Source organism: Myotis myotis, unplaced genomic scaffold (genome assembly GCF_014108235.1).
Source record: "Myotis myotis isolate mMyoMyo1 unplaced genomic scaffold, mMyoMyo1.p scaffold_m19_p_18, whole genome shotgun sequence".
NCBI lineage: Eukaryota > Metazoa > Chordata > Mammalia > Chiroptera > Vespertilionidae > Myotis > Myotis myotis.
Window position 1 is genome coordinate 2,335,470 of NW_023416322.1, and position 16,625 is coordinate 2,352,094.

Genomic DNA, 16,625 nt, shown 5'->3' on the forward strand with positions numbered 1-16,625 from the left:
GATTTTGACCCCAGCACTTTCTGACTAGGAGCCTCCCGCTCCTGACCTGGGCCCCAGCCGTCACCTTAGCTTCCGTTCCTTCCTCAGGACGCCCCCCTCCTTCCCCGGGACCAGGAGGGCCACTCTGAGCCAGGGCCGTGCAGCATGCATTGTTTTATATTTGAATTGTTCTCTGTGTTTTAAAGCATTTTCACACAAACATCCGAGCTGCACAGCCACCTGCGATTCGACAGGAAGGACTTTCCCAGGCACAGCCTCTGCCTTCTCACCCACGTGGAACTCGGATCCAAGAGGAATCCCAGGAGTGGGGAGGCCTGGAGGCCTCATGGGATCGGAAGCCTCTCAACAGGAAAATAAAGGAACGCGAGGGAAGGGACCCTCCTGCCCTGGCTCAGCCCCCATGGCCTCTCCAAGGACAAGAGGACCCAGAGGTGGAGCCCAAGATGGACTGAGCCCCTGAGAGCAGCCCCACCAGCTGCTGCCCGCCTTTCAGAGCTGAAAGGGGCCGCTGGGTTCCCCAGACGAGGGCAAGGGCGGGCTTGCTGGCCGCTCAGGTGGGGGCAGGGCTGCTGCTTCCAGTGCTGGGAAGGGGGGCAGCCCTTCCTCTCCCTCCTCCTCTCCCACCCCTACACTCTGCGATGATGGAGGGAATGAGAAGCAGAAGATTGATAATCAGCCCCATTATTACCAGCATTATATGTAATTATAGCAAAACCTCACTCATTTGGATCAATTGAGAGAAAAATCCGTCTAAATTCCTGACAACTTGGCAGATTACTTTTAAATTATAATTTTATTACTTCTAAGTAACACACGTGAAGAGTTGTGTTTCAAGTACCACAAGCTAATGGTTATTAAGTGGGGATTTTATGAAATCTGCTTTAAAAGACTCTTTTGTAATTAAGACCCCGTTAATATGCTAATGACACTCCTGCTATGCTTTTTAAATTGCATGAAAACAGATGCAATTTAAATAGGCTCAAGACTTCTACAATCTCATTTGCTTAACAAACCTTTGGGGGGGTGGTATTTTTATTATTTATTTATTTTTGGCGAATGAGAAAAGACAAACTAGTTCATGCCATGATGATGTGACCACGGTTCCAAGTTAAGTACGTCATACATTAATAAGGCCATGTTGCTGTGGGTGAAAGCCAGGCTTTGGGGGCTTGAAGAACCACTGCATGTTATAGACAAGGATCCCAGAGAGGCTGCCGACTTGCTTGCAGCCACACAGGACACAGCAGGGATCCCGGGCCCCAGGGCCTAGCGCCTTTCACCCATGAGCGCTGCCTGACACTCACTCAGCTCCTCAGTTCCGTGCTGTTAGTTCCGTATTCTCTGGTTCAGCCAGACATATTTGTGAGCTCCTACTATGTGCCAGGTCCATGCTGGGCACTTCGCAGGTAGTGGACCCTGCTGGGCACCACGGTCATGTCATTCAAGATTCAGCCTGGCGCAGAGCTGTCGGTGAGTCCGGAGTTCTCCCGGTTCGGTGAGGAAACGGGTTCGATGGTAAAGTGACCCTCCAGGGCTGGTGAGTTATTCCGGATCTAGATTCTGAGTGGAGTTCGTGCAGTGGTCAGCGTTTCTGCATGTAGCTCATGGCAGTCTGCCCCCCAGAGCCAAATGGTGAGCCTTGCTGGGACAGCCTTACAGTGTCCCTAATACACGAGAGGCACCGAGGGACAGGGGCACCCCTAACCAGACACACCTTGTCCCTTTAACCACTTCTGAATACTGTACACCGTGTGCCAGTCAGGCCTCCTAGACACATGCCAGTGAGTGTTTGAGGCGTTTGCTGAGGGTGACCCCTTGTTCTTAGAATCCCTGGACAGCACTGTGTCCACACACAGCTCTTGGACCCAAGACTTCACTCCCTCTGTCTATCTGACCCTGTGGTCAGGTGTGCTCTCCGGGCTCTGAGCACAGGCTGTCTCCAAAGGACAACAGTCATCTTAAAGCACAGTGAGCGGGCCTTGGCCGGGCAGCTCAGTGGGTTAGAGCATTGTCCCAATTGCCCAGGTTGCAGGTTCGAACCCTGATCAGAGCACATATAAAAATCAACCAATGAATGCATCAAAAAGTGGAACAATAAATCTCCCATTCTCTCTCTCCCTTCCTCTCTCTAAAATCCTATATAATAAAAGGCTAATATGCAAATCGACCAAACAGCAGAACAACCGGTTGCTATGACATGCACTGACCACCAGGGGGCAAACGCTCAACACAGGAACTGCCCCCTGGTGGTCAGTGTGCTCCCACAGGGGGAGCACCACTCAGCCAGAAGCCAGGCTCATGGCTGGCGAGCACAGCAGTGGTGGTGGTAGCCTCTCCCACCTCCGCGGCAGCACTAAGGATGTCCAACTGATGGCTTAGGCCCACTCCCCGCAGGCCTAAGCCATTAGTTGGACATGCTCAAGGGCTCCCAAACTGCGAAAGGGCACAAGCCAGGCTGAGGGACCGACCCCCGCCGAATTTCGTGCACCGGGCCTCTAGTCAATCAATAAATTTAAAAGCACAGTGAACAACATCTGTCCACTGCAGCACCACCATCGGGTAACATACCCAGCGTCATCCGCTCTCGGGTTAAGACCTACACTCCTTGGATCCATTAAGGTAACTGAGGCCCGAGAAACATTTCCAGAAATAACTGATCTCCAAACGTCCTGCAGACGCCAGACCTGTAACTAGTTTGTACGTCCCTTCATGCAGAGGATGGGCCTCAGGTCCCAGGGTCCGTCCCACTGTGTGCCAAACGGCTGATTGACAGGCATTCCTAGGACAGTCTAACTCTAGCCCAGTGATGGCGAACCTTTTGAGCTCGGCGTGTCAGCATTTTGAAAAACCCTAACTTAACTCTGGTGCCGTGTCACATATAGAAATTTTTTGATATTTGCAACCATAGTAAAACAAAGACTTATATTTTTGATATTTATTTTATATATTTAAATGCCATTTAACAAAGAAAAATCAACCAAAAAAAATGAGTTCGCCTGTCACCTCTGACACGCGTGTCATAGGCTCGCCATCACTGGCCTAGGGTCTTTTCCCTGCTGGTGGCCTCTATCCTTTGCTCTGCTCCCCACACTCCTGGGGCTGAGGCCCCAACCCCTCCACGAGCTGCTGGCCTATGACGGTGGCCAATAAAGGGGGGACAAAGGAGATATCGAGTCACAGAAACACAACCCCGGCAACCAGCCTGGAAGAAGCATCCCGTGTACTTATTAGGCACTTTCCCGGCCGCTCCTCTGACTCCTCGTAAGTGCTTTTTTAATTCAAGATCACAAGCCTTTCCATTTTTAGGTTCAGCTGTGGGGTTCTGGAATCCCGTCTGGAGTCTGAGTTGATCTTGAACCTGGACGCTCTGTCTCCCTTGCCTTCCCTCAGTCACAGCCTGTGATAAGGGGACCAGGTTCCTGTAGACTGTGGGGGTTGGAGGTCCCAGGTCCCGGCTCGCTTCCTGCCAGATCTCCTGAGAGAAGGGGGTGAGTTATTCAAACATAACTGCCAGGAGCTGGTGCAGAACCCTCGTCTTTCTCACTTCGCTTGGTCAGCACCTCTGAGTGCGCAGCCCCACACCTCAGGACCTCCTCTAAGAAAAATCTACAAACAAAATTCCAGCTGAATTTAGCACCATGGTCTCCGAATTTTCTGAAATGGAAAATGGGAGCTAACTTTATTGTACATTTATAATTTTCCAGGCTTTATTTTATTGAATCCCAATGCTGTGCCGTGACCCTATGTGATTGGTTATTTTGAGTTATTTTGCTGAAGGGGAGGGGGAGGGGGGTGCTGTCTGTGACTCAGACCCCTCTCCTCTCCTCTTCCTTCACCCCAGATGGCCCACAGAGGCTCAGGGGGACCCAGTTTGTTCATCCTCACCCAAGGATATTTTTCCATTGATTTTTAGAGAGAGTAGAGGAGGGAAGGAGGGAGACAGAGAGAGAGAAACATTGATGTGAGAGAGACACATCGATTGGTTGCCTCCCACACTTGCCCCAACCAGGGCTGGGAATCAAGCAACCGAGGTACATGCCCTTGACCAGAATCAAACCCTGGACCCTTCAGTCCACAGGCCAATACTCTATCCACTGAGCCAAACCAGCTTGGGCCTGGGGAACCCAGTTTGAAGACCACAAAAAGCTACAGGTCCTGTTTCCCAAGTGTCCTCATCTGTAACTGGAGGGTCAGATGACCCTTCTGTCTGGCTTTGAAGACTCAGTCAGTGCCAGGGAAGCCGGGGAAGGGCTAGCATTGGGAATCCCTGGGAACAGTCAGAGACGGTCGTAAAGTTCTCAGCAGGACCCCGGTGGCCGGCAAACTGCCAGGATATAGCACAGCCCGTGTGGGTAGCTGGCACGTCTCATGCGTTGACGACAGCGGGCGTTCACACCAAGACAGATCTGAGCAGTTGAGACAGAGGCCCTGTAGTCGGCAAAGACTCAGACATTTACTCTCTGGTTCTTTAGAGAAAAGGTTTGCCGATCCTGCTCCAAAAGGTAAAATCGCGTTCCAGGCATTAGAGTGAAGTGGGGTCCACCTGGGAAAAGTTGACTTTGTTTCATTAGCACCTGCAGGGCCAGGCCCCTGCCCCCACCCCGGGCATTTTATTCATTTGCTGCAAGTGTTCATGGTCAAAAGAAAAAGGTGCCTTACGACCCCGGAGTGAGCTGTGAGCATGCAGAGAAGGACGGGGCGGCCTTGGGCAGGTGACTCCAGCTCCCCATGGCTGCGCCTTCCTGAGTAACATGGGGTGCGAACAATATAGCACCTCCCCTCCTGGGGTCCTTGAGGACATGGAGATGCTGCATGTCACACCCTTGGACAAAGGTTTGAAACACAGTAGGGGCCTAATAAATGCAGGCTATTCTTTCGCTCTTGTGAAGGTCACCGAGCCGGGACCTGGGTCAGTCTCATGACAGCCACCCACCCCAGGCATTCGAGGAAATAGACTGACATTCCCTGGGCCTCACGCGTCGCACTTTCAACGGGCAGGTTCCTCTGGGAGCCCGGACGTCCCAGCCCCCGGCTGGTGGCAGGGACTCTGTGGACACACAGCTGCACAACCAGGGGCAGGAAGAGGCAGAGGGCTTCCGGCAGCTTCTCCCCGCTTGCTGCTCTGCTCTCTCCCTCTTGGTAAGATTGTAACTATTTCAGAAAACAGTTTATACTAAATATGTTCCTTCCTAGATCTCATCCGTACAGAAGCCCCAGCCACCAACCACTTACTCCCACAGTAGGTCCCTATCAGCCACCCACACACCTGGCATGCACACACACACACACACACATACATATACATACGTATGCACATACATACACACATGCGCATGCATACATGTATACACGTGCGTGCATACACCACACACACACAACCATCTCCCACTCAAGCTCTCCCATGTCCATTCCTGGGTGGAGAAGCAACTGTTCTCCAGATGCTCAGGGTCAGGGCTCTTGCAAATCAGGAGGCCCCAGAAGAAGTCGCCAATTAACTCTCCAGAGGTCACGTGACCCAGGGGCCTGCTATGCTATCCTGCTATACTTTCCTTCCTGAGTCTGCAGCCAGAGGGCAGTGCTGAGGCTGCCGCATCCTGACGCCTCGGGTGGGCTCCTGACCCCTCGGGTGGGCTGCTGCCCGCAGCTCCCAGAGGAAGACCATGGCCCAGAGAGGTCGCCACAGGCAGCTCAGCGGAGCGCAGACTCTGCAGCCAAATGCCTGGTCCCACTCCCAGCTGTGCCTTCTGCCAGCTCTGGGGCCTGGCAATGCCCCCGTGCCCTCATCTGCAGGAGGAGCAGGAAGTGGCGGCTCGGAGGGTCCTGAGGTAAGTGACTTTCCTTCCTGAGTCTGCGGCCAGAGGGCAGTGAGACTTTCCTCCGGCACTTTCCTTCCTGAGTCTGCGGCCAGAGGGCAGTGCTGAGGCTGCCGGATCCTGACCCCTGGGGTGGGCTCCTGACCCCTCGGGCTTGAGAAGAACTGAGAGCCTCCCCTCCCACCCGCCCGCCTGCCCTGAGGATTACCCCCAATTGGATGTGGGATTACGGGCTCGGGGTGCCATCTTCTTAGAGGTGACACCTGTCTCTTGAGACAAACAAATTTCGTCCTGAGCAGCTGGCAAAGCCAGGACTTGGCTTTGAAGACAAGGGTTTTCGCCTCAGCACGGGCAGGCCGGAGGGGGGACATGGGCCTTTGTGGGCACTGCCACCCGCCAGCCACCCCCCTTTGGCCACCTGAGCGTCTGGTTCACTTCACTGATGGGACGATGGTCTGACAGCTGGTGAGCACAGCCCCGGACACAAGTCCAGGAGCCATGTCCTGAGGGTGATCTGCTTCCTGAAATCCCCCCACAAGTCCAGGAGCCATGTCCTGAGGGTGATCTGCTTCCTGAAATCCCCCCACAAGTCCAAGAGCTATGTCCTGAGGGAGATCTGCTTCCTGAAACCCCTCCCCCCCCCCCCCCACACACACACACAAGTCCCAGGAGCCATGTCCTGAGGGAGATCTGCTTCCTGGAAATCCCCCAAGTCCCAGGAGCCCGGAGGTTCCACCTGCAGGTCCGCAGAGGGCAGAGGGCACATTGACTGGGCGCCCCAGTGCCCCACAACTTCAGCGCTGGGACCAAGGTGGTGGGCAGCTGCAGGTGCCACCCTCTCCAGCCCCTTGGTGTGCCCATCCCTGCGGTGGCCCTGCTGCCTCCCTGCAGGCCCTCAGCAGACGTCCGGGCGGCACATCCTGGGCTCCTGTCTCAGCAGCCTCTTCCCTGGCCGAGCAAACACAACAGCGGCAATGAAACAAAATCACTGTCCCCCCCCAGCCATGAGGAGGCAGCGTGGCGTCAGAGGGGCAAGTAACCAACCAGGCGAGCCTTTCCCTCCAGCTCTGCAAACAACTCGTTTCCTCCCAGGCTGCCTTGCGCCTGCGTTTCCTTCTGTCTCAGACCGAATTGCGCCAAATACCGGAGTTCCCGCATCGATGTCCGCCCCGGCCGGCCAAGCCTGTGGGTCTCCGCGCATTTCCTTCTATTCCCCAGATTCCTAGTGCGTCCTTCTGCAGAGATGCTTGGTTTTTAAAATTAATTTGCATGTTAGTACTTAAGTACAATGGAGGGAATGAACATATTAACTTGTATTAAATACCCGATACGGACAGTGCTGCAGTAACTGCTTTTTCGGGCATTAGCATATGGGATTCTCACAGCAATGTCCTGAGGGTGGGATTATCAGCTCCATTTACAGACGAAGACACTGAGGCTCAGAGAGGTTCCATGTCTTGCTTCAGCTCACACAGCTAGTCAGTGAAAGCTAGGAACCAAACTCAGTTCCTTCCTTCCTTCCCTCCCTCCTTCCTTCCTTCCCTCCCTCCTTCCTTCCCTCTCTCCTTCCTTCCTTCCCTCCTTCCTTCCTTCCCTCCTCCTTCCTTCCCTCCTTCCTTCCTTCCCTCCTTCCTTCCCTCCTTCCTTCCCTCCTTCCTTCCCTCCTTCCCTCCTTCCCTCCTTCCTTCCCTCCTTCCCTCCTTCCCTCCTTCCTTCCCTCCTTCCTTCCCTCCTTCCTTCCTTCCTTCCTTCCTTCCCTCCTTCCCTCCTTCCTTCCCTCCTTCCTTCCCTCCTTCCCTCCTTCCTTCCTCCTTCCTTCCTCCTTCCTTCCTCCTTCCTTCCTTTCCTTCCTTCCCTCCTTCCCTCCTTCCTTCCCTCCTTCCTTCCTCCTTCCTTCCCTCCTTCCTTCCCTCCTTCCTTCCCTCCGTCCTTCCCTCCTTCCTTCCTTCCTTCCTTCCTTCCTTCCTTCCTTCCTTCCTTCCTCCTTCCTTCCTTCCCTCCTTCCTTCCTTCCTTCCCTCCTTCCTTCCCTCCTTCCCTCCTTCCTTCCCTCCTTCCCTCCTTCCTCCCTCCCTTCCTTCCTTCCTTCCTTCCTTCCTTTCCTCCTTCCCTCTTTCCCTCCTTCCTTCCTTCCCTCCTTCCTTCCTTCCCTCCTTCCTTCCCTCCTTCCTTCCTCCTTCCTTCCTTCCTTCCTCCTCCTTCCTCCTTCTTCCTTCCTCCTTCCCTCCTTCTTTCCTTCCTTCCCTCCTTCCTTCCTTCCTTCCATCCTTCCCTCCTTCCTCCTTCCCTCCTTCCTTCCTTCCTTCCTTCCTTCCTTCCTTCCTTCCTCCTCCTTCCTCCCTCCTTCCCTTCCTTCCCTCCTTTCCTTCCTTCCTCCTCTTCCCTCCTCCTTCCTCTTCCCCTCCTTCCCTCTCCCTCCTTCCTCCTTCCTCCTTCCTCTCCCTTCCTTCCCTCCTCCTTCCTTCCTTCCTTCCTTCCCTCCTTCCATCCTCCTTCCTTCCTTCCTCCTTCCCTCCCTCCTTCCTTCCCTCCTTCCCTCCCTCCTTCCTTCCCTCCTCCTTCCTCCTTCCTTCCTTCCCTCCTTCCTTCCTTCCTTCCCTCCTTCCTTCCTTCTTTCCTTCCTTCCTTCCTTCCTTCCTTCCCTCCTTCCTTCCTTCTTTCCCTCCTTCCTTCCTTCCCTCCTTCCTTCTTCCTTCCTCCTCTCACTATGTCAGATTGAAGGGATCCTATTTAAGTGTGAAGCAGGGCTTTCTGGAAGGCTCTCCCACTCAGCCGCACTGACCCTTGGCCTCGTCCCTGCCACCCTGGACACGGCATGCACACAAATGCACAGCGAGGCCCGAGGTGCTCTGAGCCTGCAGCCAGCACCCAGGGCGCCATCAAGCGGCCCCCCTGAACTGTGGACCAGACCTTCGTTCTCCAGCCTTCATCTCCGCTCTCTCCCAAACCCTCCTCCTTCAGCCCTTTTCACCCCAACTGTCCCAGCGGGTCTCCTGGGCTTTCATGAGGCCAGAACCTCACAGACTCGGGCCCCAGGGGTCTCAGGGGTTGGCTGTTCTTCAGACACCTGAACTGGAGGCAGCGGAGAAAGGGCTGCTGGCTGTGGGTGGGCCCAGGATGGGAGCTGGGAAGGCGTTTCACACCCAGGCCCGGTGACCCAGCTGTGAACCAGAGATCGGATGTCCAGGCCGCAGCCTTGGCCGCCACGCTCACTGGGCCGTCACGAGACTGGCCCCAATCACCTGAACTCGACCTCTTCCAGGATCACAGCCACAGCCCACACCCCTGCGTCCAGGCGGCCACCGCCCACCGTGACGTGCATCTGCGTGATGAGCCCACCCCACCCAAGGGGCAACGACCATGTCGCATGCACATCTGTATCCCGTGCCTGACAGCGCGCTTGGCTCAGAACCACCACCTGTGCCCCCTGAACGCATGGGCAGCCCCGGGCCTGACGCCGCCAGGAAGGACCACTGCACCTGCCCACAAGCGTCCTGCCCAGCGCAGCATGGACGAGCTGCCGCCTGCCCGCACGGAGTCAGGGGAGCAGGGTCTTTTCCTCCTCCAGACTGGACAAGAATTTCTGCTTTGTCCTGCCTGCCAGCAGCACGGGCAGGACAGGAGCTCCAGGGCCCGGGGCAGGCGCTGCCGCCACCAGCTGACGGGGAGAGGCCAGCCGGTCAGCTGTCCGTTCCATTCACTCAGGCCGGGCAACTGTCAGGGAATCCCAGGCCTTGGGGAGTGTGTCTGGGGGATGGGTTGCCAGCCAGCCCCACCCCAGGGAAGTGAGGACAGTGACCCTGGCTGGGAATTGGCGACAGCAGGGGAGCGACCAGGGCGATTAGCAAAACAAAAGGCAAGAACACAGGAGGGACAGCACTGCAAATTAAAGCTCGTGTTTGCTTTTAGAAATCTACTTTTCAATACAGCAAGCTCTTGTTCTGAAGTGTCCTGGAACCCTCAGCAGACGCGGTCCTTCCCTCTCCCCTTCTCCTCACTGCGATCTGGGTGTTCTTTAACTCTCCACTTCACATACACACACACACTCACACACACACAGTCACACACACTCACACTCACACACTCACACACACACTCACTCACACACAGTCACACACACTCACACTCACACACTCACACACACTCACACACACACTCACTCACACACTCACAGTCACACACACTCACACTCACACACTCACACACACATTCACACACTCACACACTCACACACACACTCACACACTCACACACACTCTCACACACTCACACACTCACACACACTCACACACTCACACACACTCTCACACACACACACTCACACTCACACACTCACACACACTCACACACACACACACTCACACACTCACACACACTCTCACACACTCACACACACTCACACACACTCACACACACTCACACACTCACACACACTCTCACACACACACTCACACACACACTCACACACTCACACACACTCTAACACACTCACATGCCGCTGCAACAATGTGCAGCTTCCAGCTGGTCTCCCATGTGCAGACCCGCATACGCTCCCCCGTGCTCTCACTGGGATGTGCAAAAGCACCATCACCCACGGCCATCTCTCCCCTCTCTCGTGCACACGCACACTGACACGCAAGCACAGTGCACATGCATGCACACATAAAGGATTCAATACTAATCCCGTTAGCGGTCCCCCGTGTCCCCTCCATCTCCCCAGGACAGTCCAGAAGGTGCCACACTCACCGCCAAAGCTGGTGGGGAACTTCATGAAGTGAGGATAATTCCCGTACATGTTTACTCTCCACTCATAGTCCTCGCTGCCGGGTCTCTGAAGATCGCGGCTCCCCGCCCCAGGCACGGCCGTGCCCTTCAACTCGGGCGCCCAAGAGTGGTCATCGCCACCCCGCACCCGGCTGCGCGGGCTGGGCCAGCCCTCGGGGATTAGCCAGGAATCCGCCTCTCAACTGGGGCGGCCGCATAGCGCGCTGGAGCCGACCGGCAGCTGGTGCCTGTCAGTAATCACGCATAATGCCTCCGCGCGCCGCTGCCGCCCTGAGATCCTGTTGCTGGTTTGATTAACTCGGCTGGGCTGCAGCGCTGCTCCCAGCTCCCTTCGGTCCCGGGGGTCCTCCTGGTGGCGCGATCTATTATCCAGGAAGGATCGATGTGTGACCGCCCCACCACAGGTCAGGAGAGGGGGGAGGTGGCAGGGGATGGAAGACTCTTTAGGTGCCTTTTCCTTGACTTGCACCCACAAAAATCAATGGGTTTTATTAAAATGCATTTTCTCAGTTCGGCTGCTCTGTGTCCGATGTACTTGCGATAGGACCTGAGAGCAGCTGTGGGAGGGGCAGCGATGGGAGCCGGACTAGAGCCGCCCCGGGTCCCGAGGGCTCTCCTGAGCGGCCGAGGCACTGGCTCTCACAGGGGAAGCGAGACAAGGGCAGCGGAGGCTCTTGCTCACCTCACACAGGGGTTGTTCACTGACCTTGCCCTGGAGGGTGCTCACCTCCACCCTGTCAAAGCACCGAGTCCTCACTGACACAGACACTCCCTTGGGTGGGACCAACCCACAAGTCAAAGTCCAGGTATCCCTTAGGCATCTGGCCTGGGATGCAGCTTTCCTGACCAGCCACTGCTCAGCCTATACTTGACCACCTCCAACGAGGGGGGCTTCCTCCTCTCCCACTCCATTTCTGGGCAGTTCTCACCATGAGAAAGGGCTTTATGGAGCTGAGATCTGCCCCTGCCCCTGCAGCTCCCGCCCACAGGTTCCAGGCACCTCCCTGGAGCCACACAAGAGATGCTGGGGGGTTGTCAGGGCGGGATCTTCTGCAAATTCAGACACAAACCTCATGCCCGCAGTCTATGTCCTCCTGGCATGCTCGTCTTCACATCCCATCGTCCCCGAGCGCCCAAGGGCACTGGCGACCCCTCCTTTCTCTGTGCTGCACGTTAATTCACAGAGCTGCCCGCCCTCCCCGGGGAAGCAGGGTGCCCCGACTTGGATGCGACTCTTCTCCTGGTGCTGTGTGTGTGGGCAGAGCTATGGGGGCACTGTCAGGCCCCCGAGGGGTCAGCTGAGCCCTGACACTGGAACAAGGATCCGAGGGTTTCTCCTGCACGGCCTTGGACAGAGCGAGCCAGGGAGGGAGGTCAAGTCAGGGGCCCAGGGGAGAAAACCAAGACTCCATGGCTAGGAGGACCCAGGACAAGTGAAGAGGAAAGAGCCAGAGCAGGGACGACGTCGGGGGCATTAGCCCCACAGTTAACTCCTGTCAAGCGAACCTGACACCCCAGGTCTGTCTCCCTTAGCCACAGTCTGCCCCCCATTCCTGGGCGTCGGCTCGGAGGCCAGCGTGCACCTCCCTCGCTCCTCTGCCATGAAATCCGGGTCCACGCACCCTCCCATCATCCGGATCCGGCTGTTTCTTCCAGTCTGTTTCTTATGCCTCCCCATCCATGGCTTCTGAGGATCCTGAGCCGCCTTCCATAGTTCATCCGACTCATGGGTAAAATGCTGAAAGGACACAGCAAGGACCACGTTTTAGAGCCCGCCACCGCTATGTCCACTCGCCAGTGCCGGGCCCTGTCCCTCCATGTTCCCTGGCCTGGCCTGGCGAGGTTGGGTCTGTAGAGAAAGCACCAGTGCAGAAGCCAGCGGCTGGACGCGAGTCCCAGTCCACCGCTGACCGCCTCACCACACTGGCCAGTCCCCCACGCGGTGACCGCATGGGTATGTCTTGAGGATCTAATGAGTCCACACCTAGAACCACCTAGAATACACCAGAGCACAGCAAATGCGTGCACGCTCTTTCCATGATGATGGTGCTGACGTACACGCCTTATCTCCTTTGCTCATTTGTAACCTGTCCGAGCAGGGCTGGACGATTCCAGAGCCTCCTTCGCCCTCAAATTCAACTCGAATGAATCCAGCACCCATGGCACAGCAGCCCATTCTCCCCACGGAGGTCTCAGAAACACGTGTCTTAGTGACGCACAAACCGCGTTTCCAGCGTCCACCCGGCAAGGGCGGAAGCACGCTGTCCCGGCACACGTGGCCTTTCGGTGAACCGGTGCTGCAGGGCTCTTTCCGGACTCCACGCCAGCCTTTCACACGGGCTCTCCAGGGCCTCGTCCGAGGGCAATGTCACCATGACCTGCTTGGTGGTGGGCTCGGTCTTCTTCCCTTTGATAGGTGAGGTGCGTTTTCACAGAATGAAGCCAGATTCCTCAGCCTGGCGTGGAGACACCTCCCGTCCTGGCCTCTCTGGCAAGTGCTCTGGGACAGCCACCCCCAGGCCCACGGACACACGGCTCCACCTCTCCAGCCCGTGACCTTGGCGAGCGAGCTCACTCGCCACGGAAACACCCGCGCCGCCACCTCCCTGAGGCTCCTGGGTTTCCTTTTGGTTTCATGGCTCAGGCGTGATGATGGCTGCGCGTGTGTTCTGTTGGGGGCTGGTTCGGGGCTGTTTGTTTTAGACTGTAAGGAAGTCACACTCTCTTGGCTTTCTCTCTTCCCTTTCTCTGTCAGTCGCTTCTGGTCTGGATGCTTCGCTCACGGTGGGAGCACTGTTGGTTCACTCCAGCTTCTGGTTCGTTGTTCATGCCGTTGGCCTTGTCCCGCCTGTGCCCCACACCCATTGTTTTCCCACATAAATGCTAGAACCGCTGGTAGGTGCTTGACAAATATTTTTTCGTTAGGAAATGCTCGACGTGCTTATCCCAGAGCCTCCCTTGTGACACCTTCCATCTGGCCTCACAGCCCATAACAAGCCGTGAGCTTTGCGAAGGCCAGGAAGCCTGACTGCGGCTTTGGTCTTTAATCCGCACGTTCTGCATGGCACCGCTGTGTCTTGTCCCAGACCATTGTTGACATAACAACGTGATCCTCCCAGAAGCGGTTCCCAGGCCGCCCCCGGCATCAGTCACTCGCTGTCTCCAGCTGTTCCTGAATTCTCAACCGACAGGCCAAGCACACGGTCCCCGGCCAGATGAGCACGTTCACTTACAAGGATGCTGGGCTCATGACTGTGGGGTCCTCCGATGACCTAGTCCTCTCAGACACCACGCTCTGCTTCTGTCGATGCCATCCGCATCCGGTGAGCACGGAGGTCTGCCTGCATCTTCGCTGGTGTGTTCAATGCAGGGGCAGCCTGATACGTTACCCTGGTAACTATACCTTCACCGCTGGTCCCATTCCTGGGTTCATTGTTTTGCTTTGGACCAGGGGCGATAGAAGATAATATTTCGCAACAAACGTGAATGAAAAGCAGAGTCATCGATTTGATAATGGCCGCCAGCAGGCGTTAGAGGCAGTATCTCCACAGCATTGACAGACTCCTGGCCTCCATGTGAGGTGCTCGGCCTGGGCACCGGAACGTCAGGGTTTGATGGGCTTCCCCAAACACTGAACTTAAGCCGGGCAGACGTAGCAGCTCATGTTACAGACGAGGAATGAGAGACCACGCTGTGAGGGGGAGAAGGCAAGAGGCTACTCAGCCAAACTCGACTTAGGTTGTGATCTCTCCCAGCCAGGACGTGGCAGAAATGGGTATGACAGCCAGGCCCCACTTGCTCTCAGCCACTGTGTCTGTCACCAAGCAGTGATCCTTCTGTCATTCATATGTTTCTATTATATATGTGGGTGCCGGGCGTCTATAAATCACTGTTCCTCTTTTCTGGGATTCATTCATTCACTCACTCATTCAATGATCATTCAGCCAACACGTACGGAGGGCTTCTTGCATGTCAGTCCCTGGGGACAGGCTGAGGGACCAGACACACCAAGGCCCTGGCCTCAGAGAACATGCGCAGTCGGGGGAGGAGATGGACAGCAGCCCATAGGCACAGACACAGATGCATCACTGCACATCCCATACATGTGTGCCAGGAAGGGAAATAATTGGCTGAGACGAGAGACTATGGCAGGGAATCTAATTTAAATGGAAAGGTCAGGGCAGACTTCTGTGAGGAAATGACAGTTATGCTCAGGTGGAAAGGATGAGTAGGGCTGAGTCTGAGGGGGAGTGGACCAGGCGGAGGTGCAGAGGGCCTGACGGCCTGTGGAGGGGACGATCTCGGTGCATTCGGGGGGCCAGCAAATGTTCAGGTCTCCCCTCCAGAAGAGGGGCCGTCAGCAGCTGCTGGGGCCATGGTCTCACCACCATTCTGTGTCCACGAGGCCAGTCAGCTCTGCGCCACTGAGAACCACGCTGCCTGGCTTCATCTCCCCCTCACGTGCTGGTCAAAACCAGATGACTTGCCATTACCCAGTGGTGACCCCAGGGCCCCTCACGGGGGTGTTCACCCCGCTCTTCTGCTCAGGGTGGCCTCCCTCCCTCTGCTCTGTGTCCAAGTCCCACCCGGGCCCCAAGGCCATTCTCAGGGGCCTCAGGTGGCCCTCTGGGAGCACTCTGTCCGTGAGGTACCCACAGTCTGTGGCCGGGCCCCACCCAGTCACCCCACATGCTCTTCCTTGGACTGTCATTGCGAATGCACCTGAGAGCCCGCTTACTGAACAGCAAGCCGTGGGTGCCAGGCCACGGGGCCAGTCATTTTTGTTGCCCAACAGCCATTACAATAGAGTCTGACACAGAATAGAAATCCCGTACATGTGTGACTAATGAATGGATAAACGGTCATTGATTGTGCGGAGATCTACAAGGCCACTCGTGGGGGTGAGTGTCCCTAGGTACCCGCACGTTGTACAGCCCACGTGCCATTTTCACGGGCGCCTTCTCCTGGAATCACAGGTGCTTGTGTGGACAGGATTGCACTGGCGCGGGCGCGGTACATCCACCTGGGCGGCTGAGGTCCTCAAAGGACAGAAATGATTCAGAAAGAGTGCTGGCTGGTGGTGAGCGAGGCTGCTCAGCCGGCAGGAAGAATGGGGCCGGCCCTGGCCAGGTGGCTCAGTTGATTAGAGCATCATCCCATACACTGAAAGGTTTCAGGTTCGATCCCCAGTCAGGGCATAAATGGGAGGCAACTGCAATCAATGTTTCTCGCTCACACCTCTCTCTCTCTCTCTCTCTCTCTCTCTCTCTCTCTCTCTCTCTCTCTCTCATCAAGAAACATCTCTTCGGGTGAGGATAAAAACAGAGAGATTTCCACGAGGCCTGAGATGTGTCCAAAGACACATGCTGTGTCTACAAGGTGCCACCGACAGCTTTGCCACCAGGGGTGTTATTGTCAGAGCTATTTGCTCATCGCCAGTGAGCTCCCCTGAGGTGCGGTCCCCACACTTGTCTGCACATTCGAAACACCCTGGAAGCTTCAAACATGCTGAGGCCTTTGTCCACTCCCAGAGGTGATTCCGTTGGTCCGGGGCTGTGGTCAGGGTTTCGGAACTGTTATCAGAGCCCACGTGACTCTGATGTGCAGATTGAGGGGAGAGAACCTTCCTACAACAGGATGCTGGGAAGGGTCCATCCGCAGAAATGAGAACCGCCTCCTGCAGTGAATGCCTGACTCCCGGGTGCTCTGGTTGCCGCCTTTCCATATCTAACAGCTACGACATGAACTGTTCTGGTCATTTCACCCTCCCTTACGGTCATGGGCACACTAAGCTGCCGGCCGGCTGGTTTCTGATATGGGGATGACTGTTTATTCATATCCCTGCCGACAGCTGCTTCGGACGAGTGACCATCTTCATGCCCCAGGAACATCACAGGCTCCGAACCAGAAGAGACCTTCTCACGGCCATGGCTCCGGACTGCACTGACCATCCTACCCCCGCCCCTGCCCCCCCCCCCCCCACACACACACACACACCCCCCCGGGAGCCCTGCCGACTATGGCTTTA

General features: G+C 56.1%; 1 protein-coding gene across 3 annotated transcripts in view; it reads right to left on the reverse strand.

Moving 5' to 3' along the window:
* Positions 1 to 16,625, reverse strand: part of RXRG (retinoid X receptor gamma) — a 143,877-nt gene that overhangs the window by 25,988 nt on the left and 101,264 nt on the right. Inside the window, exon 1 of one of the 3 annotated variants that reach the window (XM_036343481.1) lies at positions 10,559 to 11,478. The exons of 1 other annotated variant lie outside the window; for it this stretch is intronic. In XM_036343481.1, the coding sequence (XP_036199374.1) occupies positions 10,559 to 10,607 (49 nt within the window). In that variant the 5' untranslated portion in view covers positions 10,608 to 11,478. Of the gene's footprint in view, positions 1 to 10,558; positions 11,479 to 16,625 lie in introns of those variants that run through there. One more of the 3 variants, XM_036343482.1, reaches the window with a different exon arrangement.